The sequence below is a fragment of the Aphelocoma coerulescens genome, chromosome 6, assembly GCF_041296385.1.
Source record: "Aphelocoma coerulescens isolate FSJ_1873_10779 chromosome 6, UR_Acoe_1.0, whole genome shotgun sequence".
NCBI classification, from domain to species: Eukaryota; Metazoa; Chordata; class Aves; order Passeriformes; family Corvidae; genus Aphelocoma; species Aphelocoma coerulescens.
In genome coordinates this window covers 12,611,770-12,637,879 of record NC_091020.1, presented here as the reverse complement: position 1 = coordinate 12,637,879, position 26,110 = coordinate 12,611,770, and the positions used below count along the sequence as shown (strand labels likewise).

At 40.4% G+C, this 26,110-nt stretch overlaps 1 protein-coding gene across 7 annotated transcripts in view; it reads left to right on the top strand.

The window, feature by feature from the left end:
• Window positions 1–26,110, top strand: part of ZMIZ1 (zinc finger MIZ-type containing 1) — a 344,034-nt gene that overhangs the window by 247,200 nt on the left and 70,724 nt on the right. The window contains exon 1 of one of the 7 annotated variants that reach the window (XM_069019271.1): window positions 3,736–4,016. The exons of 5 other annotated variants lie outside the window; for them this stretch is intronic. In XM_069019271.1, the coding sequence (XP_068875372.1) occupies window positions 3,986–4,016 (31 nt within the window). In that variant the 5' untranslated portion in view covers window positions 3,736–3,985. Of the gene's footprint in view, window positions 1–3,735; window positions 4,017–4,675; window positions 4,824–26,110 lie in introns of those variants that run through there. One more of the 7 variants, XM_069019272.1, reaches the window with a different exon arrangement.

Here is a 26,110-nt window from a genome sequence, read left to right as displayed (position 1 = left end):
GGACTTAAGATAGATCTCCTTTTCCAAATATTTTGGCAATTGACAGAGGTGTTTGAAGGTCTATCCTGAGTCTCTGCAGAGGCTTGAAGGAGTATTGTTTTGTAATGGGGTAACAAGAACGTGACCATTTCCACGGTGTTGAAAGTTAAATAGGGCATAAGTCTCTTTCAGAAGATTTTGAGTGTTTTGGTCCAATTGCTGTGTGCATCCAAAACAGCGTTTGGTGTTTCCAGGTGTGGAGTTCAGATCAGAGGGTTCATCAAAACATTTCCTTACCAAGGGCTACAAGCAAACAGCGGTCATGGGCAGCAGAAAAAAAAAGGAGATGCTGTGTTATTACATTTTGTAACTTCCCTACCTTTGTTTTATAAAGCCTAATGCAGAAGGTGACCAAAGGGTATGTACCTTAGTCATAGAATTCTTTGCAATGTAGCAATCCCTTACTTAAACAGGATAGGACTTAATCATGTGAAAGGGTCTTTTTTTAACTTTCCTTTTAAATACTGGGTTTTCCTTTCACACCTCTTTTTGGAATGAGTTTATTTGATTATGTAAAAATGGGTTATGCATGAAAGACACTTGATGCAGAGTCAAAGGATTTTAATTTTTATTTTTTCAAGTACAAGGTTGGTTTTTTTACTGGGATGCAGCCCTTAGATTTATAACAGCTTCAACTGACTCAACCTACTGTGAAACATTAGGAAAAATCGACAAGGCCACTGATCCATGTATTCTGTGTATTTCAGCTATGTGATTGTAAGCCTTTTAAAGAGTTTTTTGAATCCTTTGAATCAATAATAAAATATATACATATCCAGGGAACTAATTCTTGGGCAAATAATCTGCTCTAGACAAATATTGTAAGGAACTACCCTGCTGTGTTCAGCAGTGCAGCAAAACTTGAATGAATAAAGATTGGTCCCTGAGATAAACCTTTAAATCTTTGGTCATAGAAAATTTGCATTGCTAAAGGATTTTATGATGACTCAGTGGGCAGTAACTACTATTACAGCTACTTGGAGAGGTTTTCTTTACCCATTTATGTTTTCTTTCTCTGAGCAACTTTTCTGCTCTTTTCTCAGCATACCTCTCACAATGATATTACAGTAGAACATGATGCTGTTCCCCCTTCTACAGTCTACTTGATGCTGGAGTATCCAAATGAGTGATTTGATCTCCACCCCTCTGCAACCTCTCCTTCTTTTGCTGTTGATGGTTTGCATCTTTATTACAGGTGTTGATCTATTTGATTAATTTTTTGCAATATCACCAAAGAGGGGCAAGGCAGGAGAGAAGTGAGAATTATGCCCAAAGGCTACCTCACTTGAAGTAGTTGAAGATAAGCATCATGCCATTTATGTTGAGCAGTCAAAGGCACCTGAACATATGAATGTGTTCACATCATTATCTTGTTCACCACAAAAAATTGGTGTTCCGTGGGCATGTCTGTTGCATCATCGCAACTTAAGGACAGGCTTCTGACTTCTTAAAACTCCACTCCTTCAGAGAGGTGTCTTGGCATGGAGAGCAAAGAGCAGTACCATAAGAACGTGGTTTGCTTCTGTGCCAAGTGGTGGCTGACAGGATTGAGATTTGGAAAGTTTCTGTTGGTAATACTGTTTCTCATTGACAGTGTATGTTAAACAGACAAACATTGCCTCATTTTTGAGATGAATGGGATTTCTCTGAAAATCTTCCAGCTCTTCTCCTTAATCAGCTAGAGGTGGTCCAAATAAGTGTCTCCTCTTTCCCCTCTGTAGAACTCAAAGATGTCCCAACCCCTGTCTCCCCTCCCCTGTGGGGCTGAGCTGGGACAACAGCCAGCAGCAGGCACACCCCCAGACACTGGGATCCCTGAGGCCTCAACAGAGCCACACAAAGCACAGCCAAAGAGTCTGCTCTCCCACCCCTGCATATAAAAGGTGCCTCCCAGTATGGACCTGCTTCTCCCAGCAGTACATGTCTTCAGTGAGTTGCGTTAATAGTTATCACTGCCTGAGATAACCTTCCTTGTGATGTAATTTGACACACTGCTGTCAGAGGGGTTTAAACATATAATCTTTAAAAATGATTGGGAATTTGCCCTAGAGAAAAAACTGTTATGATTAATTTCTACAAATGATAAACCACTCCTTCTTCAAAATACTGCATGCTATGAAGTGTGATTTGATCCATTTAACTACAGAGCCTGATGCTTCTGACAACTGTGACTCAAATGTCATCACAGAAAGTGATATTTCAAGTGGCAGGGTGGGATTAGAAACCTGCTGAAGATTTGTCAAAGGAGAAGTAAGTACATAATTTTTAGATAAGTGATTTGTCTACTCTAAACCACTTCCTCTGAAAAGACAGGCAGATTTAAAAGAGAAACTTACACTATTACACTAGAAAGAGCAATTTAATTGCAAAGAGATACTACTTACGATGGTAGGTAGAGAGAAAAACAAAGGATCCTGGGGAATGTGTTTTCTGTACAGAAAAAATAAAATTACTTTTCACCCTCAGAAAATAACTTAATCGAGGCTTGTATGAGGAAGGACCCAGTCTCAATATCTTCACAACCACTTGATATGTTCTTGTTGCTGCTTTTTGTGTTTTTTCAAAATAAAAAAAAACACCATGCTAGCTTATGAACTGTGTGAAATTTCTGTAAATGCAGTAAAACATGAAACAAGCACAGAAATAATCATTCTGTGTCTCTCAAGAGTTCATGTAGCATTAGAGCAATTATCAATTTCATTCACATCCATCAAGTCTAAACTCAGTGCAGTTCCATTGATAGGGCAATTTGGTCCTTGTTTTGGATTACTGATGTACTTTCATTGCTTTGACAGTCCCCTAAAACTTGTGCTTCTTACTATCTATTCTGCCAATCTAGGTGTTTAATTTACACCTCCTTAAAGCATCTGTCTACTCTGAAAGGCAGTGAAAAAACTGTATAAGGTTATGTATTTTTCTTCCATATGACTGAATCTCAGATTTGACCAACTGCAATGGAAACTACATTTTGTGTAAGAATTTGTTCCAGCAGCCCCTTGGGTCCACCTGCATCTATGAGGACCTAGCTGAAGGCTTGCTGAGGCTGTAGGGACTGTCCACTATGGATGCTGGCCCAGCACTGAGTCCTGGACCACCTGTAGCAGCTGTGTTGTTATGAAGTGTTCCTTCAGCCACATTTGCGCAGCTCTGAGATTGCACAAAGTGCGGAGGGTTTGGTTTGCAGTTCTGCTTGGTCTGATGGCTGTGGAGAGAAAGCAATAACCCTGTCTGACAGGCTGACCTTGAGATCCTACGTCAGGAGTGGAAGTGAGAGCACACATAACTCTTACCTGTTTGTAATGGATTCCCTGGGGAAAAGAAAAAAAAAAAAGAACATGAAATCTGACAATGCTTTTTTGTGGAATCATTTTTCAGAGAAGAGCTGCTCTTTGATGTCTATGATAGTTTGCTGCTCCGATCTGTCATGTTGCCGACTCTCTGCTAAGGTGTTTGGAAAGCACAGTTAAGTCACTTTAAGCATGGTAAGGGAAGCTGGGGCCATTTTTTCACTTAAAGGAATTTTGTAGTAGAGACAGTATTAGTTTCATATTATTATTTGTATTTTATTTGTTTTGGTTTGTTTGTTTCTCGCTGGAACTTGCCGGCTGCTTCCCTTCGAGAGGGCCGAGTGCGCCTTTAAGAGGTGGAGGTGCCTTTGTACAGGTTGTGCGGGGAAGGAAGTGGCTCTGCATCGCGGAGGGTGGCAGGAAAAGGCTGGTGCTCGGCTGGCCACAACTTAAACTGCCAGTTTTCCCTTTGAGAGGGAGCAAACAATTGTCACATTAGCTTCCTGGGGCTTGACTGTTTGTTGGTTTTGGTTTTTCCTTTTTCTCCTTCGGCACCGTCGGCTGAAACGCTGACCACCACGGGCACAGCTGGACGTGTGAAACTTGTTTAAAACTCTTCCACGGGCAGCCCTGAACTGGCAGTGGCGCGGGAACGGGTGATGTCTTGGGAGCAGTGTGCGGCCGGCAAAGGTGAAGACCTGAACTCGCAAAGACGCCCCAAGGCACCTGCCCGGGCCAGGCTGTCCCGCAGGTGACAGCGGTTCCAGTGGCAGCCCGCAGCCCCCGGCCGCCTGCCTCAGTTTCCCCTGGCGGCGGAAGGACGGCGCCCGCCGCTCCGCCGAGCGGGAGCGCTGGGGCGCCCCGGGGCCCGCAGCCGGCGCCGCCGCTCCAGCGGCCTCCCCCGCCGGCCCGGCCGGGCCCGCCGGTACCTCCTGCCCGGCGCGGGGCGGCGGCCGGTCCGGAAGGAAACTGCCGGCCGCGGGGGCCGCCCGCCCCGGGCGCTGCTCCGCCGCCGAGGCTGCCCTGGACGCTAATTAGCATGACTAGTTTGATGGATTTAGTCAACAGCATTCAGCAAACAGGGTAGGGGGAAACAAGGGTATTAGATTTCCCAAATCTCAAGACTTTTCAGCCCCGGTGCCCTTAATGGTTTGTTACGCGGGCTCGAACAAGTGTTGCTTCCAATTAATTGATCGAGGGGATTTATTTCAGTATTTTGGCTGGGTGCCAGAGACAGAGGCTTTGTCCTAACGTTTTAAGCACCACCCCTCCTTGCAAGTTTGAAATGTGAGCTGCCTGGGTGGTTTTTTTTTTTTCCTCCTCTCTTTCTCTCTCTTCCTTCTGGCAAAGTGGCTGTGGCTGCGTGTGTGTGTGTGCGCGTGTGCGTGCGTGCACGAGTATGAGAGAAGGACATACCTCTCTGTGTAATGGGAAAGCAAGACATGGATCACTAGAGACAGAAAAGAGAACCATCAATATCAGTAACATGCAGCTGAGGTGAGATTTTTCTGAGTGTTTGATTTTCTTAAAACCCTTTCGGAAGATTTACAGCAGCCTTCTGCCATGCTGTATGCTGAAGACGTACTCCTGAGCAATGTCATAGGGATGCTTACATGTCTATCGCCGTTTTAGGTCTGTTTGCGTACGTGTGAAGTTTTAAAGCTTAACCTGATTCTCTTTATTGTCTCTAGAGGGTTGTAGCTTGAGCACAAATAGCCTGTTGGCAAGTACGGCATGAGCCCATTAGCAAGACTCCATCTGTGATTGGTTTTGCCTGGAAACCGGGAGACAAGCAATGAATAATTGATGTGTGTTGTGCAGTAGCTGGACAGGCAAAGAGGAGAGAGAGAGAGGGAGAAACAGAGCAGGGTGCCCTTAGAGGGGGAGAGCGAACAAGCTTGAAAATAGCTACTGGCTGCCTTGTGCTGAGATGAAGGCAACCCCGGCTGTCTTTGTTCTGCACTGGCTGGTTTCTGCCTAGAAGTGTTTGCAGACATATGTGGCCTCTCTGCAGCAGCAGAGGCTGGCGCGCAGAGGAGGGGCGGCAGAGGAAGCCCAGGCTTGTGAATGGGATGTAACTCGGGGGTAAGTTGGTTCCGGGGGGGCGGGGGCCGCGCGTGTGAGAGCGGGGCCGTGTGTTGGTGCGCGGTGGCCCCAGGGAGAGCTGTGAGCGCGGATGTCTCCGTGTGCCGCTGTGAGTGTGTGCGGGAGCGGGTGCATTGTGGGAGCGGCCGCGCGGGGCTGTCAGCGATGGCAGCGGCTCTGCCCTGCCCGGGCACGGCGGGCGGCCCGCGCCCTGCCCGCTGCCGCTGCTGCTGCGCGGGGCTCAGCCCGGGGCGTTCGGCAGCCAGCCTGCTACTGCATCTGCAGGCACGAAACCAAAAGGCAGCTGCAGTTATCAGTGGCCTTTTCTGCAACTTTAGCCTGTCTGGCACTGTCAGAACGTGACAAGCTGTTCTGCAAACAGCAGTGACAATACTGCTGCCACCATTTCATTTTTGCTGTCTTTATAAAGACCTTGCCGTGCAGAACTCACGTCTGTGGCAAGTGGTTTCGTAGAAGATCTCAAAGTAGTATTAGCGTCAATTACGGTCTCGGGTATTCCACTTGACAAGTTTTTTGCCCCTCATGTTGAGTAGTAACAAGTGTACTGTTTATTCTTTTCCCGTGTAAAAACTAAAAAGGTTATTTAATTTGCATATGATTTAAGGAGTTTTCAGAAAGTTTCAAACTAGTGATGCTGGGCTGGAATTTGGGACGTTGGTTTTATTGTTTAGTTTAGTTAGTTGTCTTAATGCAAATAATATCTAAAAACTGAATAAAATAGCATATATCAATGTACACCAAAAACAAAATGCAAAGTATCTATACAGCTTCAGTGTTTGCAATTCAGATATTGACAGCACGGTCTGTTGGGGGAAGAGAGGTTCATATTGTAGATAACAGCTCTTTGAATCCGTAAAATCGCTGTGTAAGGTAAAATAGACTTTGCATAAAGTAGCATCAGTGATTCTGGGTCCACTAAAGCCACTGTCAAAACAAGTTGTGACTTCAGTCATGCAAGCTGCTTGTCCTGAGTTCAGGTGAGCCCATTATATGATCCAGGTAAAAATCTCTTCTGTCATCTTTTGATGAAATAAAAGCTCTCTGTAGACATTTCATGTGGTGAACTGGTTAAATCGAACTCCAAATTTATGACAACTTACCTTGGCTCATAATACTGTAGAAGATTATGTTAATTCTGCAAATCCGTAGATTTTGGAATGAAAAGTTATTGTGGAGACAGTTTCTTTCAAGAAGTCATATCTCAAGTTAAGCTAACCAGGTCATTAGGCTGGGATGACCTAAGAAAAGCAATTAGAGTGACTGAAACACTACTTGGAAATGGAAGTACATAAAACTAAGATCCAACTAGAATTGCTCTGCGTTGCCTAATATTTCCTGTAGTATTTCTTCAAGTTAGAAGCTATTAGAGTTATATTGGTAACAAAGTAATTATCAGCATCTAATCATGCATAAAAGTGGAAGCTCCTCTGAGTTGAGCAGAAGTATGTCCCTCCATGCTGTCACCAATCTGCTTAGCAGAATTTTGTTCCTCTTTTTGCTTAGCATTTAAATTGAAATGGCAGCTAAAGTGCAATGGAACTTGTGAACAAAAGTTTGGGTTTATGTAAATTTATTTCAGAAGAACTCAGTCAGTCATGCTCCAGTTTAAGTGAACAGAGGAGTGTTACCAAAGGCTCAGTTTCAAATTTATGGTCAAAGTTTGATTTAAAAAACTACTTAACATTGATTTGATTCCCATCCACCCCACCTTTACCCCTTTCTGGAGGAGCAATCAGAAAATCCTTGGGGAAGTACATCTGCAAATGCAGTGAAATTTCACTAGTAAAGAAGTCATGTGAATGAGCAAGGTACAGTTTTATGTTAGCAATTGAAAACACTGATCATAAGAGAGGTTTGAAACGTAGTCATAAGCCTTTAATCTTGTGTAGATCGTAGTAGAATGGGTACAAATGTCAACTCTGTGCATGTCAATGTCTCTGTGATCCTGGCTGAAATGTTGCTGTGTTGATATTTCAGTGAAACACATGCGCTCTTGGTATTACTTGTGCTGAAAGTAGCATTTATTTCTGGGGCCCTTATGCTGGATGGATGCTCCAGGAACAGCCAAGGAAGCTTGTCCACATGTAGTGGACAGGGGACAGCTATTGGTTACACAGCAAAGAAGCAGAGCATGCAAACCAACGATGTGAGAAAAATAGAGGATACTTAGGCTCAATTAATAAACAATTTGTTGTTGTAGTAACAGGTGCTGTATTAATTACAGTGAGATAGTTTAGAGACAATAGTCTAGCAAAACAGGCTTGCTGTTGCCCTAAGAGTTACTACAGCAATTAGTTCAAGAGAGTCTCTGAAACCAATGCCCCAAGCCCCTGCAATTACAAGATGTGTAACTAAGACAAGAGAATAGTGTTTTTCTATGTCATGAGGTAAGCTGAGGACACAAGAGTGCCCGTGTTATCCTCAGTTGTCACTGGGACTGTGACAATATGAGGCTGCTTTCTCATGACAATTACACCAGCAAAAGGGATATTGCTGATCAACAGAAACCAAAAATCATTAGAGTGAAGCCAACAGGAAACTGTCACACTAGGGGATTGTACAATTGTAACTTTTTTTCTCACATAACAAAAGAGTAGACTGTAGATTATATTAAATAATATCAAAAGAGTTAATCAGGGAAGGAGCTAACCAGCAGAAAACAAATAAACCCAAAACATTATCATGTGGAACATTGTTAAAATGATGTTCCAGAGATGTCGGTGAAGATGCTCTCTGGTTTGGTTTCTCTCAGTTGAGAACAGAGAGTGCCACAGGAAATACCTTCCTCTGAGGCTGCTCTGGCAAGGGGAACTTCTGTTTTCTCTTGGGTGGAACAAACAGAAGAAGCTGCTCCTTACAGACTGCCATGAAACTGCTTGTAAGCAGCTGGACAGCAAGGTTTTTGCTCAAGGAAAAAAAAAGTGAGGAAAAGTGGCTTCCTCCCAGCATTGCTCAGCTATTGCTGCACTGTAGTTCAGAGCTATGCAAGCTAGAGCTGGGTGATCTAAGCCAAGTCTCAGAAGCCTTGCTGGCGTGTGGATAGCTGTGCAGGCCGAGCGGATGGTTCACTACCTCTGGTACCTTGCAGGATACAGCAGAGACATATCTGGAGGGGTTTTAAAAAAATCAATGACCCCACTGCCTGTCTGCTAAATTTCCTGGAGTTTGTTTTCCTTGTACTGCCTTTCCAGAAGAAACCAGAAAGTTCTGTGAAAAAAAACCACTAGACATGACATCTGTTTCACTGTAGTGTGGTGTTACTGATAGTTTCTTTGAAGTAACCAAAACAAACAAAAAATAAATTAATTAAAAATAGCTAAAAGTTAACACCCTTGAAAGAATATATTAAGTTAATATCATTTGGCTCTTCTAACAGCAGGATAAGAACCAAAATTCCATGGGGTATACCTGGTTCTAAAATGCTGAAGCAAAACAATGTTTTGGTATATAAAACAGTTGTTTTATGAAATCAGCTTCTTCAATATCAGAACAATTTGAAGTTACTGAACAAAGCCTTTTAAAGCAGCACATAAAATGATGAGCTAGCCTTCAAATGGAGTGGCTGTTTCACTAATTATGAGAGGTACACCAATGCACAGTAAAGGAAAGCAGTAATAGCTTTCAAGGCATGGGGAAGAGTGCGTATCCATTTATCACGAGAGAGAAAGCAGCCAGCCAGTCTGGCTTTCACCGACAATTCAGTAAGGAAGCAAGAGAAACACAGAAAGAACACAGACAGGTTTTTTATTTCTATTGTTAATTGGAAGTTGCTTGAAGAATTTTCCCCTTAAAATCAAGACAAAGTGTAGTTATAAAAAAAAATTAGTGACATTGGGACAATAATTACTTCAGTAGTGTGGAAGACTGCCACTCAGCCACCTCTAATAAATACTAAATATTTCTTCAGTTCTTGACCTGGATCATTCTTAAATATCTTGCATTCTCTGGAGTGTGTTACTAATCCTGAGACTTAGCTTGTTGGGGATCATTCTGTTGACAGTAATCCAGTGCAACCAATGACAGTTTTACCTATTAAATAAAAAAAAGTTAATTTTGTTCTCAGTTGTCTTTTATTAGTACTAATAAAATGGTCAGACAGCCAGCTAACCTCCTAATTCTTGTTGTTTATTATAATTGAAGTACAGCTCTCAACAGTTTGATGAATAACCCTTAATGTTTGTTTATAAACTTCTAGTCCTCAAACTGCATTTTGTTGTTAGTAGTTGGTGCTCTTTGTCCCTCCTCAGTGCCCCTTGCATCTATTAAATTAGATTTCAGGAGGCAGGCAGGCTGGACTCAGTGTCTTTGTTGACATCCTGGAAGCAGACAAAATCCCACAATTGTTGGTTTATACAAGCTTGTTAGAATGCTATTGGAATATAGTGTTATAGTACCTGGAGAGGTTCATTCTGTCATGATCTTATCATTGAAACTATTTGTACTGGATTTTCAAAATCATTCTAACCTAACTTAGTTACAAATAAAGTGAGTAGAGCTTCAGTAGAAGCAGAATTAGGGCAGATGGGAAGAACTGGGATTTTCATAGAAAGCACTCTTCTACTTATTCTTGGCTACCTTTTCTTAGTCAAGCCTAAGAAGGTAACAGGGAGAACTAACAGGAGTTTGTCACAGGACTCCCTTCAGTTCTCAGTTAGCTATGCTAACCAGTTTTACTGACCAGGTGTTTTCTTTTTTGGTTTAATATATTTAACATTTATTAACAACCTTGTTTCCGCATTAGTATGTAGTAGGAAAAGAAAAAATACTGGGGGAGGGGGGTGTTTCACCACTTAGTGCCACTTACTTATCCATATTCTAGGCCAGACTTGAAAGAAGGGTGTTAACAGTACTTTTACTGTCTTATCTACTGACACTATCCAACTGTTTCAGAAAGTTGAGGTTTTCAAGCATCATCCTAACTGCATGGCTTTCAGAGGAGCCTGTCATGATTTACTTATTCATACAGATTGCAGTGGCTTATGTAGTCTTGATCCTGCTTGATCTGCCAGCAGTATTTGCTTCTATTGATCACAGGCTGTTACTTGACTGCCTTGAGCAGCTTGTAGGTCTCCCTGGTTCTGTTAACGGGGTCTGCTGCGGATACTTCTCAGCCTTCTCATTTTGCTGCTGTCAGTAGTTTTAACTCAAGATTTCCCACTCAGACAGATATTCTGCAGAATTGTGTCACACTGGTTGTGTTTTTCAGTAACTTTTGGATCACCTTAGTGAACTATGGTGTTGAACTGGAGTTCTGTCCTCATTTGGCTGTTAGCTCTAATTTTCAGTGCATGTTCGGCAGTGTGCGTGGCTGTCATGTGAAGTTGTGTGTAAGAACTCCTCCTATGCTAGGTGTAATAAAATGCCATATTTTTAGAAATAACCACCAGTTCTTCATGTTCTTATATGCCTTTTCATTCCTACTGTTTTTCTAGCAACAGGGCAATTGGGAGGTTAGTCTGGAAGAAACTTAGAAACCAGTTGTCTTGCACATAGACAAGTACTGTTAAATGGCCTGTTTCAGCCCACTTTCCAAATGGCTATATATGTTTTCTAACTATTCCTTGGAGTTGAAATACTATAATTCCTTAATTGGCTGATTTACGTGGAAGGTCCTTGAAGTAATTTGTGTCTGTCAAGAAGTATGCTTCATTAGACCAAAGCTGCCGTAGAATCAGGTTAGAAGCAGAAACATTCATGTAAGTTTATATATAGTCTTAGTCCATTAGGAACAGAAGATTTAAATTTTTTTACTAAATTACTTTACAACTTGTAAATATACTTTTAAGATCTTTGCAGAATACAAACATAGATGGTCCTTGTGTATTTTGTGTTTCTGGTTTTAGTACAAGACTGACCTTCTTTATAACATGCAGTTAAGCTTCTGTCTGTTATTGTTTGTTACACCTCGTATCATTTTGATAGAATCACAGCCCCGCAGATGGTCTTTGAGCAGACAGAACAGTTATTCGCAGGCTGGATTTTTGAAGAAGTACTTGAGATGGAAAATTATGAGGACCAAGGGATTTTTACTTGTAAGGAACACATTTAATATGTGATAACCCACTCTTTCCATCCTTCTATGGAGAAACATCTAGTAAGACTAGGATGTTGACTGTCTGCCTTGCCTGACATTCAGCAAACTTCCTCTTTGTTTCTGTATCCTCGAAAAATATCAGGGAGATTAATTATCTCACAGAGAGAGTTTGGGACTTTGGAGAGTTAGTTGATTGTTAGTGTGCAATACCCCATAATCTCAGATTTTGTGTTTTGCGATAAGTAGAACAGAAGATACAGTTTATAATTTTTGCTAAGTTAAGAGTAGGTTATAGGAGATCAAAAAATGGAAGTTTTAAAGTCCCATCTTAAGTGCTGACTCTAAATGACTCACTTGAAGCACTCATGAATCATGTTGCAAAGGCAAAAATGTCTTTCTTGTTAAATGACTGTAATCTAAAACGTTATAGAGAGCTAAATGATTTATTGATGTCTATTTCTGAGGCGTTTACCTGCACCTGTAGCCAGCCCATTCCATTTATTTTGGCTTGCTGACAAATTAGCAGGCTATTTGTATGTCAGATTTGGTCAGTAGTCAGCTCCCACCCCCTTACATATTGAACTGCTTCTAATTTAATTGTTTGTGGTATTGGCAATTTATTATCCAAATAGATGTCATTTGGGGGAGCACTTTTGCATAGAAAAGAGAAGGGAAAAAGCAAATTTGTGTCTATTCTCATAGTGCCTTGTAGAAAGACAGTATGCAGAAGAGAGCAGCTTTCAAGCCTCTTCCATGCACACAGACAATGATCTGTGCACTACCTTCCTTTTCGCTAGTTTGGAATGTCAAATATTAGATTTCATATTTAGTGGCTGAAATAAGATTAACTCTGTGATTATGGCCATTGTTGTATCTAGGCACCTTTCAAGAGTGAGCAATCCAAATTACATGTTGGAGTTTTAACTGCATGTGTAAGTTGCATGCTCTCAGGGGGAGTTGAAGTGAGCATTGCCATCTGCAGTGGTTACATTGTGGTGCTTGAGTAAGTTTTGTGGGGTATTGAAGGCAAAATTATTGTTTCTTGCTAAATAGTTTTAACTGCTGTCTTAGATCTTCATCACAGTAAGAATCTGAGCACTACTTTTCCACGTCAGAGTGCTCCACTGTTGCACAGAGGCAATTTCAGGTTGCCTGACCTCAGCTGCCAGGATGCCTCCAGTCCTGCTGCTCCTCCATGGCACGACCACTGCTGCCAGCTGCAGCTGCTCACTGTGTGTGCCAGATGAAGAGGACTAGCAAAATCTATTGTGTGGCTATGTTTTCTTAAGTTCAATTAATTTGATCTTGCACTCTTGAGTTTTAGATAAGATAGGAAATTTGGACTTTGACACAGCCAAAAGGATTTTCATGTCATGGGAGCATGGCCTGTGCTGGCCATCCTGGCCATCTGATTCTGCTAGGGCTGCCTGGGACTGCAGGTGGGGGCAAGACTCAACCGTTTTTTTCTCATCTCAAACAGCTCCATGGTTGCTAGTTAACACTGCTGGCACTGTGCAGCTTCAAATGTTTTATGGTCTTACATCTACTTAACCTTGAATGTTTTCTGTCAACATCTATTATGACCTGGTGGCCTATGGTTAGTAAAATGTGCCCTTGCAGGCTGCCAGATACTGTAATGGAATTAGGCCTTTAAAATTATCAGACCTGTCAAAGGGGCTTATAATCCTGTGAGAGCTTTAAGTGGTTTCTTACCTTCGCTTCAACACGCATTTGACCTGGTTGAAGTGGTTTTACTTGCTTGTTTTGTTTTTACTTCCTATTAATACTTCTAGAACTGGGGGAGGGCAAAGAGAGGAAAAAAATTATTTCTTTGGCATCTTTATGAGGAGTCTCTTCAGTTCTGTCCCAGACACCTTTTTTTTTTTTTTTTTTTCACTCTCTTGCACTTGTAGATTAAACTCTGCAGATATTTCTGTGGGAACTTGTTCCTTTAAGTAAGGGAATAAGGATACTTTGTTATCTGCCTTAGTCAGTGTGCAGAGGGCTGGCACAAGTCAGGAGGCAATGTCAGGCTTGCTTTGAGGGAGGTTGGGCTCAACAAAGTGCTCACAGAAGGTGCTGAACCAACACCTCTGGAAATGAATGTCCTCTGCAGAGTGAGTGTGGGAAGGACAGTAACACTGCAGATACTCTTACTTACCACCTTTGTGCTTTATCCTGAGCAGAGGATAGTACTGGATTTTGAGATGGTTTACCTTTTACTAGTTAGTTTTCAGTTACCTGTGAAAATGCTGAAAGTAATTTTGTAGCACTTTATTGGTGTTCCTGTGATTATGACACAGTGCCTGGTGGTCATTAACACCGCAAGTTAATTAGCAGAGAGATACTACATGTATCATATCCAGTAGAAATTGAAACATGCCGTAGAGGAGGCAGTTTGAGCGTGTCACACGCAGCCTGTAGCCACGTTTGGCAAGTCACCTTATCTGAGCCTGATTCCTGAGCCTCACTTCATAGCAGTTTCCTGTCCTTGTGAATTGGTTGTATGTGCACCCTTTCTTTAAGTTATTGCACGTTTTTAACACAGTTTTGTTTTTGAGGAGTGATGCAACTTTGTCTTCTGAAGTAGTGCCATGCTGACTCTGTTTCTTACGTCCAGCAGGGTGATGCAAGGTGACAAAAGAGAATAAAGCCAATAAAATGCTATTCCAAAATAAAGCAAATAAAATGCTGTCTTGTTTGAGACTTATTACATAAGTGATAGAGGGAAACACACAACAGCCATTTCTTTGGCAAGGAAAAGCCCTTTTATTACAGCAGTTTTGGGGTTTTTTACATTTTTACTCTTCTCATATAGCATAATCAAGCAAGGTAAAAAAAATGTGTTTCCTGCTGCTAAACTGCATGCAGGCATTAGCCCCATAAATAAAATTAATTTTTAAAAATAGTTTAGGTTTTCTGAGGTGACATTAATTGGGATAGATGCTGAAATAAATTGACCTCTTGAGTAAGGAGGACAAATAGACAAATACCCATCCCCCACAAAAAGTAACTCCTGTTACGTTTTTTAGAGCAATTGCACTCAGTACTAAGTCCTGAGTTGGAATGCTCTGAAATCCTGACCTTCCTACAGGTGTATTTCTCTTTTTTGGTGTACAAATCTCAAGAACCTCCCAGGACAGCCCCTACTAAGCAGAAGAAATGGAGATGTAGGAATGAAACCAGTCATCAGGCTTGGTGTCATGAGGTAGGCTGCCTCTTCTGATCCAAGAGCTTGAGTGTATTGATGGCTAATATTTTTACTTTGTGGCAGTCCAGTGAATGATCTCATCAGTTGTTGCTAGCAGATGCAAAAATGATGAGCTTGAGGTAGCAAGAGAGGTATTGGTATTTTTTCTGTGCTTGTCTTGGGATACGAGTGTGAGACGTGAATGACTGTTCTTTCTGAATGAAATTGTCCACAGCATTTTGGAAGGGTGCAAAGTAGATTACAATTGTTTCTTAGTGGAGGGAGGGGAGAAGGACCCGTCTCAGGCAGCAACTGCCTGTTCATGAAAATTTGGGATTCTTTCTGCCTCCTGGGCAATTAATGTTTTAAGGGTTGTCTAGCTGTTCTAAGAGGAAGGACCTGAACTGTTGCTATTTCTACTGTCATGGCAAAGGTGTGACAATGGTGTGAAAAGAAGGAGCAGCAATGAGTGTCTTCTTTCAGTACTTACTGTGGTTTATTTAGCTGGATTGCAAAGACATCAGATACCTATTCTTAAATAATTTTTTAGTAAACAGCAAGGAAAACAGTTTATGCAGTCAGACAAGCAGCTTTCCACAGTGGCCAGATTCACCAGTCCTGATTCTCTGCTGTGTTCTTCTTAGTGTCAAGTGAAGCAAAGCTGATGCACTGAAAAATGGGACCTCTGTCATGTATAAGTTATTTAATCCTCAGTGTTGATTCCCAGTTGGAATGGTTTCTGTTACCAGTTTGTTTACTTTGAGCATCCTACTTCTAAGTTGTATGTCTCCTGAGTGAGAGTACATGTGCCTAACCCATATGAACACTCAGACTTTGGCCGAGTCATTCAAAATAATGGGTGACAGACACTTCATTTGAAATAGGCATTTGATTTTCCAGCCATCTCATCAGTTTCAAGGATGTACAAATTGCAAAAGGCATCAGGGTGACCCAAGGCAGATTGAAATGAGGGAATTTATTTGAATGAAGCAGAGGCTGATCATAAAACAATAGTGTGTGTATGAGAGTTCAACATTTCTTGTTTCAGTGGAGTCCTAAGTAGTAGCCTGAGTATTGCCTCTGCAGCTCAGTTCTGCCTACTTTCAGCTCTGTGTTTACATAATAGCACTTTCCCCTAACATTTTGCTTCTGTGCCTGTGTTTGTGCAGTATTTTGACTGTCAAAATGTCTGTCTGACTGCAATATGGAAGTTAATGTCTTAGTGTGAAAGTAATATTTATTATTCATTGTCTTTACACTGAAATGTCTCTGTTGATCTTCACAAAGCCGGTCAAACAGCCAATAATTTTTCTAAAATCTCGCTTTAGATAGTGCTTGTTACCTTTAAACCGAAGGCTGATTGTGGCTCTCAATTTTCTATCAATGGAACCACCATGAACCACCCTTCTAATTAATGCCATTTCAAGCTGTTGTACAATTTCACTCATAGTATTTGGCAAATTTTTCAAAGTCTTCTTCAGAGGGCTTTAGATTGTTAACAGACTGAGGCATTTTAAAGAAATGTTACCAGTTGTCACCATCTAAAACTGGAGTCTACAGCTGAGTTGTCCCATATGTATTTTCATTGTTTTTGTCATCTGTTTTGAGATCAGTGTTGGATGAATCAAAGGATCCAAGAGGGGAAAAAATATCTAAGTGGTTCTCTCCAGAAGCTTCTCCTGCAGATTTCATTGATGATCAAGATATTTGTGGTCTGTCCTTAACTCTCCTTTTTCTTCATAATTACTCTAGAGATTGAAGATTATGTTTCATACTGCATGAGTAGTAACATCTACATACAAGTAGTGACTCAAGCAGTGAAATAATCTGTAATCAGATTTCCTCCAGTAACAGTAATTTCTCTCTTAAAAGCAGGAAGATAGCTCCATCTGTGCAGGAAATAGAATAGACCTGTGTTCTGATTTAACACACCTGTAAATAAGGGAAAAGAGGAAAAATGGAGGGAAAGAAAAGGCTACCACGTCAACAATTCTCTGATAGTTACAGAATTACTGACACCATAAATTCAAGTTAAACTTCGACCGCTAGAAATGAGCCATCGGACTGGTAACTTCTGCCTGCCTTACACCACTCCTTCACGTTTTTCCACAGAACTGCATATGCTTCTCTTTTTATAGACTGAGCTCTGAAAACTTATCTGCCCTCCACTGAATTTCCATTTTATGTGATGTGAAAGGCATGTACCTTTTGGGAGAGTTTATTACCTGATTTCAGTGATTTCTCTGAAACCTAGAGGAAATATGTTAAGGTACAAATGATAAGGAGTTTTGTGGAGGGAGGATGATATCACCTGGAGCAAGATCTGCATGTAAAACTTGTGTGTGCATGGAAATGCCATTAAGGACTGTGCTTATTTACAGTCCTCAATACAGGCAAAAATGCTAGAATAGGTATAGTTCTACAATAAAAATGGTGTTTTGCTGATGCTGCTTGTTTCACTCAAGGAATCAGTATAAGCTATAAAGTAGCAAGATCACTTTTCTTTGCTGATACAAACCATATTTACAATAGGTGCACAAATCAAACTTTTTGAGGGGTGTTGTGCTGGCAGAATATCCATGGAAATGGTCACAAGGAATGGAAGAGGCAAGAGCCATGCTCCTGGAAGTAACTATCTCTTCCTTCTTGTTTGAACTTTCTAACGTTTTCACTAGGTGCTGTTTTCTGACCAATGCTCTGTTGCTGTCTGATACTGTGCATACAGACTGGGATGGGGTGTTTTGTTAGTCAGCGTTGTTACCACGAAAATGGTAACTTACAAGGTTTGTTAAAGTGTGTGTTCTAACAAATTTATTTCCAAAGAGTGCCTCCCAGATATACTTCAGTACATCTCTCTGAAACAGTCGCCTTGCCCATAGCATCATTTTTCTTTCTCATGGATCATCCAGGAATAATGGTAAACCTGCCTTGTCTACAAATTCTGTAGGGAGAAAGAAAGTCTGGCTTTTAAAAAGACTGGCAATCACTTGAACTACACCAAAGTGTTACTCACTCCAGAGAGTCTTCTGAGCATTATGGAAATACATAAATACAGCTTTACTCCTTGACAGGGGTTTTTAGGATCAGTCTGGTACAGACCTGTATGTAATTCATAGGTTTCAGTCCAGGAGGACTTGATCCCATCCTGAGTTTCATCCTGAGTTTCAGGTTCAAAGACTATCAAAGAAATTATTAACTCAATTTAAGTGGATTTGACTTTATTGACAGCAACATCTTTCATATTCACTGAATTTGCAGTTGCCCAAAACTCTTGACCAAATGCATCCCCAACCCCTCTTTTTCTTTCAGCAACCTCAGCTTTGTTGCCTTTGATAATTTCCTGAAGAAGCAGTTTAGCCTGGTTTCCGTATAAAAATATTCAGTTCCAGCTCTGAGTGAAAAGTGTTTTTCATGTATTCCCAAGGCTGCTTGGTTAGTTTTTCTTTTTTTTGTCCTTCTGTGCAGTGACCTACCCTTTGGAAAAAAATTGAGACTTGCCAGAGCAAGGCATATTTGCAACTTGAGCAACTCCTGTCTAAACCACATCTGTAAGCTTTTTGTAAATGAATTAAAATGCAGTTACGCCTTTTACACCAAAATTGATGTGGTCCATTTTTTCCAGCCAAATGGTCTTTAACTGTGTTTGAAAGAGCTGTGTAAAGATAGTATTGCTGATGGTCTTCTTTTACCGTGTTGGTTTGCTTCTGTAGAAATGTGATTGCTTCTTTTATTTTTTTTCCTTATCTTTTAGGTTTTGACAAATAGACCAGTATTTTGGATCAAATGACAATAACATGAGACATCTCTCCATATTCTAGCACTTAAGGTGTGATAATTATTTCTAGCATTTGATAATCACTTGTCTGGAATTTCACGTTTGGCCTCTCTAAATATCTTGTTAATCCAGCAGGAATTGACTATTGATGTTACAGTTCAGTGAATCCCATGTGTTACCCAAGGTGGGGCTAAAACTGGTTCCCATGTGGAGCCTGTTGGCAGAACAGTGTCCTTTCCCTACCTGAGGAAGCCTGTGCTGAACTCAGAAGTGTAACGTGTCAGTTGTCACCTGTTCCTGTGCACTGTGTACATGCGGGCAGCAGGCCACAGTGCAGATTACTTTGATTATATTGGTCTAGGTAGTTTTTCCATTTGAAAATGAATTGTGTTTTCATCTGCATGCTGGTTTATTGCAGTAAAAATTTAGAGTAAAAACAATCCAGTAATTTGATTTGGTTTCAGTAATTGTAGAATTCAGCTGTTAATCACAAACTGAATTCTTTAATTTCTATTAATGACTATTAAAAGTTTCTGTTTTCATTGGAACAGAGAAAGTGGGATAATGTAAGTTCAGGCAAAACTTTAACAGCTGCAATCCCACAAAAAGCTCAGCTTGGGTGTAATGCACTCGGGACTGGGACTGTTGCAAGTAACCAGTGTAGTGGTCCTGATCCCTGCACACTGCTTTACTGACATGACTCTCCCTGCACTCCTTCCCCCAGAGATAGTGTGTTTGCTCTCTGCAGAAAGGTTGTGTCTGTCAGCAAGAAAGATGATGTGTGCTCCTTTTGGGCTGCATAACTAAAGCTGCTGCTAGTAATCCAATTTCAGAATAAAGATAGCTGAATAAAGAGTTGTAACATCCAAAACATAAGAAGGATAACTGAAGTCCACGAGCACAGGAATAACAAAAGGCCAATATTCCAACAGTGGCAGGCAACACACCTGAATCTGATGTTAGTCAGGCTGAGGAAGAACTCCTTAAGTTGAAGAAGATATTATGTACAAGTGAGGGGAAAATAAAAGTGTGTAGTAGCAATAGTGAAGTTCAGATGTGCTTTTTGCTTTACAAGCTTATACTTGCCAAGAGTGTTTATGACTTACTTTGAAAAGTTCAGCTAACAAAACCTATGAAGAACTGGTGTACAAAGAGATACCAGCGTTTTGTCTCAGTTTTGAGCACAGGTTTTCGAGATTCCCCTCTTGCTCAGGGAAGGGGCTGGTCAATGTTCTGGTTGCTGCGTGTACAGAGGCAGATGGGCGGTTGTACCTGCCTGACTTTGCTGTGTGACAGCTGTACCCATTAGTCTGCATTTGCTGTCTCAGTGTGTCTAGCACCATATGTTCTTTTTCTTTAAATAAACAGGTATATAATAGTTAGGACAGATGTGAATAGCAAAATGGCATAAGCAGAAGAATGATTTGGAACAAGACTCAAATGATTGATCTTGACACCAGTAGTCTTAACCAGTTTATGGGTTAGTACGTGCTGCACAGTTGCTTTCACTGTTCCTGTCAATGGAAGGGTATCTTTAATCAACTTAAAATTTTAGTTTCTATCTGTCTTCTTATGACTCATTAGTGTTTGTAATTACATCCTTTTTGAGCTTAGCAACTTGCCTGTTGCTTACTAATATGCTTGAGGAGTGTTGCAGATTAGTTTTGTAGACAGGCTAGTCAGTGTCGACAGCAGAGAGGCTCATGCAACTGTTTTTGTTTTGTTTAATTTAATTCCATCCGTACAGACTCATTGAGGTAAATACTTTTTTGAAATACCTTAGAAAACAATAGTATTAAAAGCATCAAATAGAAACATGAAGGAATTAGCATTAAATTACAGAGAAATGGCAGCTGGAATATAATCATGTAGACAGATACTTTATAGCAAGATATATTGTTGAGTTGCACATACTTTATTCAAAAAGATACTAGGAATGTGTCAGTGTATGCAGTGGAGAGATGTAGTTTCCCCTGTCAGGGAGGAGTTCTTTGTTTTCAATTTTATCCTGAATTGGGAATTGTAGAAGGTTATTGTTTTTTTAGAGAAGAGCATCTTTGAAAACAATGCCTACTATTATGTCTGATCATCTTCTTCCTTTTCCTAGTCAGCAATCTACCACATCTAGTTATGAACAAACACAGCTCTTAAACGTGAATGGGATTCTCATTATTTGCTACCTGCACCTGATTTCTTTATTCCCCAACCTTTGGTGTTAATGAACATTAGTTCACAATAGTTTCCTATTCTCATAATGTGTTTTAGAACAGGCAGTCTTAAGATTAACGAGGATAAATGAGGAACCTTTAAAAAGCCTTTTTAGAATTGCTTATCAGAGTTTGATTCTCACATTGATAGCGTAAGGTAAGGATTTATGAATCAAACACAGTTCTGAACTGCATTCTCCAATACTGTTTTTAATCTGATTTGTTGCTGCTGCTTGTGTATTTACACTTCTTCTTAAGGTATCAGGAGGAAATAGAGCATCATAAGTAAGACATTGGAACACAATTTAGCCCAAGCAAACCTTAGCAACCTTGGCATTTGTTGCTAAGAAGACAGAAAAAATAGTTCTACTGGCCCAATTAAAATCGATTTTGAAAGAGCAATCCTATGTAAGTTTGCTGGGAGAATATAGGGAAATCCTAGGTGAGCTGAGAAGACTCTATAGCAAATTTGCAGGATTGTCTCCTTTATAACCCACTTGGATTTTCCAGGGTAAGGGACAGGAGTAAGCTCTGCACTGGCATATCCACCTTGATGAGCTGCAGTGGTTGAGTGGCCTGCTCAAGTCCTAATGCCCACCATGGGAAGCGTTTTCATGTGGGCCTGGAGGTGCGGAGTGGGGCTGAAAGCCTGACACAGGTCTGTAACTTCGACTCTCCCCAGAAACCAAAGGGTTGTTGTCATGTGATGGAGAGGGCAAGGTCAACATCCATGGCCCTAGAAAAGTAAATGGAATTTTTAATAGATGAAATCCTATCCTTGCAGCAATTGATGTCGGTTTTGCCATTCTTCTGAGCACACTCAAGTTTTCACCAGGGGAGTTCATTTTCTTGTACTTGTTTCTCCCGTTCCCTAGAATATAGAAACTTGAATACATTCTCTGCAATTCATGTGCATTTTAGATAGCTAACAACTCCTGATATGCATTTTATAATTCAGCCTTTAGGTTTCAAATGCTGCCTTAGATGCAAACATAAGATACGCATATTATCAATGTGACCTGCACATACTTCTTGTCTTTTGGCCATATGATCTCTGTGCATCATCATGTTTCCTTCTTCACATTCTATTAATTTTTTATGAGCTTCATTAGAACTGTAAAGCACAAGCTGTTTTTCTGTAGAGGGTTTTTATGGTGACTAAACATTGGAGAAACGAAAACAAATAATTGTCCCAGTATACATATTGCCTAGGATGAACAGATTGATTTAAAATGCACTGCTCCAGTGCTTTGTATAGGCATGAGGCTTGTATGATTCAGTTCTTATTTTCTCGCCTTCAGTTTGCTAATCCTGATTTTCCACTTTGTCACTTTCTTTTTTTGGCTAAGTCTGTTCAGTTTTTAACTAATACATGAAGTTTCAGTGTGTTGCTTTCATTGGGGAGGTAAACATTGAATAGAATCATTAGGTAAGAATAATTGCTGGGTCTTTTTTGAAGTTAGTAACCTACATTTCAAAAAATTACTCTTTTTTTCTTGCGCCTTTGATCTTGGATGTCACAGGTGACAAATGTATGAAACTTGCTATACTTCTAAGAACAAGAACTAATGTTTAATGTCCATTTATGTCATTTGTATTTTCCAGTGTCAGTGAGCATGTGTACATATAAATGCTTAATTTTACTCTGAGTTCCACTCTGTTCTTAGCTTCATGAATACTTTGCAATAGGGATTTCAATACACTTGACTCTGTGAGGGAAAAAAACTAGCAGTAGTAAAAAATGTGTATTATTTTCTGAATACTTGTAACACACACTTTTGTCAAGTGTAACTTTTCCATGATGCTTGGTGTTTGTTTTATCAATAATGTAGTTTTTTACCGTTTACTCAATCAGGAGTCTTTGTGTTTCTTCAGTTGTGTTTGCTGATCTCTGAATCTTTTAATTGTTTGCTTAGCTTTTTAAGACAGAAAATCCAAAACCATACTATTATTTCATTGAACAATGAGCCTTTGACTTGAGTAGTAGTAATTAAAGTACTATTGTAGTTTCCTTCTTATGTCCCATATTTCTATTCATTATCATATGTTGATGATTTTGTATAGTTTTTACAGTGCTGTGACCTTATCCTGAAAGGTTGTACAGATTTAAAACCCACTTGTATTTTAACCTTGTACAAATGATCTTCTTCATCAAAACAAAATGTAGTGTGACATCCACTTGTCCATACCCCTTCCCCCCCCAACGTTGTCTTTTTTTAACCCAGAAATGTGCCATTTGCAACTCTGTCATCTTACTGTTAAACTCTTTCCAGAAGTTGGACGAATGTGTTAAACGCCTTTCATGTTTGATGTGATCCCCCATCGCCTGTTAATCATTTGCCATATTCAGGACTTTGGGTTCTGTTTGTGTTTCTGTTAAGCAGTTCCAAGGGGGAGACAGCACAGTTTGCTGCAGGTCCCATGACCACCAGGCTTCGGTAGAGCCTGTTGCTAGAGTGGTTGTCCGAGGCTCTTCAAAAGGGCGTTTGACTTACACGAACAAGCTTCACTTCAGGCCTGTCTTCACTGATGCCTTCAAAGAACCGAGCTGGTTTGCCTCTCGTATGGTCATTTCCATGTTTTCAGTTAACTGATCTGAAACCCTTTAAAGTGGGACTGGGCACACCTCAGGTGGTTTCTTTGTCCAAGAAAGCAATGGGCTAAACTCTGCACTATGAAGGACAGAACTTCTTGTTCCTGTTGCCAGTGCAGAGTGCAATTAACTTACGTCCTCTTGTAATTGTAAAGCACATAGTAAATTAAACTCATGGAGCTCTAGTCTGGTGCTGTAACTGCTGAAATTAACAGATATTAATTGGTCCATCTCTCCTTGAACAAGCTTTTCAAATATCTTGTTCATAAGACTAAGGTTTCATGTCAGCAATAAAAGCCTTGCAGGCAAAATAAAAGCAGGGGTTCTGCTGACATTCTAGTGCAAGTCAGCTGTCTGCCCCTGTGCTCTGTTTTTATGAATATGGTACCAGGCTTCACAAGCAAGAAGGTCAGTTTGAGAAAGCAGCTAAAGTAGACAGTATTGTCTGCCTGCTGTTTGCACTGTGCTGGATAGATGGACTCTGGTCATGTTGCCTGTGTGGAATTATTTTTTTTCTTTTTTTTTTTTTTTAATTCATCATGCTCTACTGTAGTCATTTGCACAAAGGATGCTTTTAAACAAGTAATGAGTGCTTTCCTGTTTGGCAGTTGGTTGAACTGAACTTTGTGTCACAGTTCTTTACGATTCACTCACACAAGACCTAAAATATTCAAGACTGGTAGGGGGGCAAAAAAGCTCTGTCTGGCTCATGCTGTTTCGAGGAAAAGGGAGTCTTGGGGTGGAGAGGGGGGAACCCTGCAAAGACCTACAAATTATGCAGTGTTCTTTCTGTCCATGAATAGTTTCTCTTGTGAGTGAGTGAAGCTGTATTTTTGGACTCACAGACAAAGCAACTTTTGCTACAACTGGCTTTTCTCCAAAGCACACTTTCTGTGCTTATTCTATTCGTTTTTATTATTTAAAAAATATAATGATAGATAGCTTGAAAGTGATCTGAGGGTTGGAGTCAAACATCCAGTGTCCAATTAGCCTTGTCTGTGATAGTACTGCCGATCATCTTCCTGGGCAGCAAGGCTTTATTGAGCCTCTCTACCAGAGTGCCTGTTTTAGGAGGAATTTTGTTCTCTGGCATCTCATCTTTCTGCTAAGAACTGCCTCATGCTTGCATAGGAAGTCAGAAGCTGAATTCAATTCAGATTTCAGACTGTTATTATTTACCTTTTACTGGACCTTGTAAATAGTGCCATGAAATTACAGTTTTATCCTTATTTAAGAGCATTAATATAATACACATGCTCACCTCTTCTGAGTATATGGGCCTCTGTGACATCAGGACCTATCTGTCAGTTTGAAATACGGTAACTTAAACTTCTGAAGCCAGTGGAGATCTAGTTTAGGGTACTACCTTGCTTGGCTTCAGTTGTGTTTCATCTTACATCTTCTTCCAGGTATGAGTTGGTACCTTTGTGGTTTAGCCTACCTGCCTTTCATGTGAGAATAAACCAATTTTGTTGCAGATTTTGAGAGAATTCGTCATTTTTTACTTTGAAAACACATGTGCAGTAAAATCTAATGAGATGACAAAATTTACTGGCTGTTATAGAAAACTTCTGATGTAATGTGTTTTTAACTACACGGTGTTCCAGTAGCTATTAAAACAAGTGCATGTTACAAGCTTTGCTGATAATTTCTCAAGACATCTGCATTGCAAAGTCCAATCTTCAGAGCGGTAAAAATGAAAAAATGTCTCATTAAAAACTATAATAGCTAGTTAAAAGTGAAAAATGCAGTTCAACAGGTTGAGATAACTTTTAAAAAAAAAGATTTATTAAAATAAAGAGATCCCTTTTGCACTTGGTTTAAGGATTATCCCTTTGGTTTAAGAAGCATCTCTTTGGTTGGTATCACCAGCAAAAGTGAAAAAGAAAATCTTCTTTTCAGGTCAGTGGTTCTCTGCAGTTACACTGGTCATGGAAGTGGGGGCAAGTGCTGGGAGGGGCAGAGTACTGGAAGGTTGTAAGATAGCACTGCTGTTAGAAGGGCTTGTGAAATTACATTCCTGTTTTAGCAGCTGTAAGTGTAGGATCCCTACTTGGAAGCTTAATAGGGTCCCACCTCTTCTCTTGGTTATTTGTCGAGAGGACCCCTAGCAGACTAACACTACTAAAGCCTCACATTCAGATGCCCATTGATGCAACTAGAACTTAATCCATCACCTACCAACAAAACACCTTCCAGGACTTTGTGTGAACTGGAATTATGGGATGCACCATAAATGGTTCATAACACCTGTGAAAAGAACAGGGATTTTGAAATAAAGTCCCTAAAAGATACCCATCCTACAATAGTTGAGTTTCATTACTTAGTAATTTGTATCCAGGAAAGGTTGGTGTTTTGTTCTTTAGTTTGTTGGGGGTTTTTGTTTTGTTTTTCCCTTTATTTTGTTGCAAATGAAGAGTGGTCAGGAAGAGGCTTACTTGACAAGGTCTGACCAAAATAAATAGCCAGACAGGAATCTTTATCCATGTTTTATGCCATATGTTCTAACCAGTATTGTAGCACCACAGTTATTTCAGCAGTTACAAAGATGATTTTACCACTCAGTCTTTGTGGAATTAAAGTGCTTGTCAGAGCATTTTTTAATTAGTACTACATGGATAGGTACATTGGAGCTCAATTTTAGGTCTATTTCTAATAAAGTCAGGATTGTTAGGGCTCATCATACCCATCGTGAGACTGGTTTTGGGACTTTTCCTTTTGCTGGGTTTTAACAATTCAGGCTGAAATTTGACAAAGTAAGCATCTAAAACTGAAGGGGGAAAAAAAGAGGGAAAGGGGAAAAAAAGGAAGGAAAGAAGGAATGTGTGGGTGTGTGTGTATTTAAAACTGTATATGTACTTCAGAGAGCAGGCTAGGAC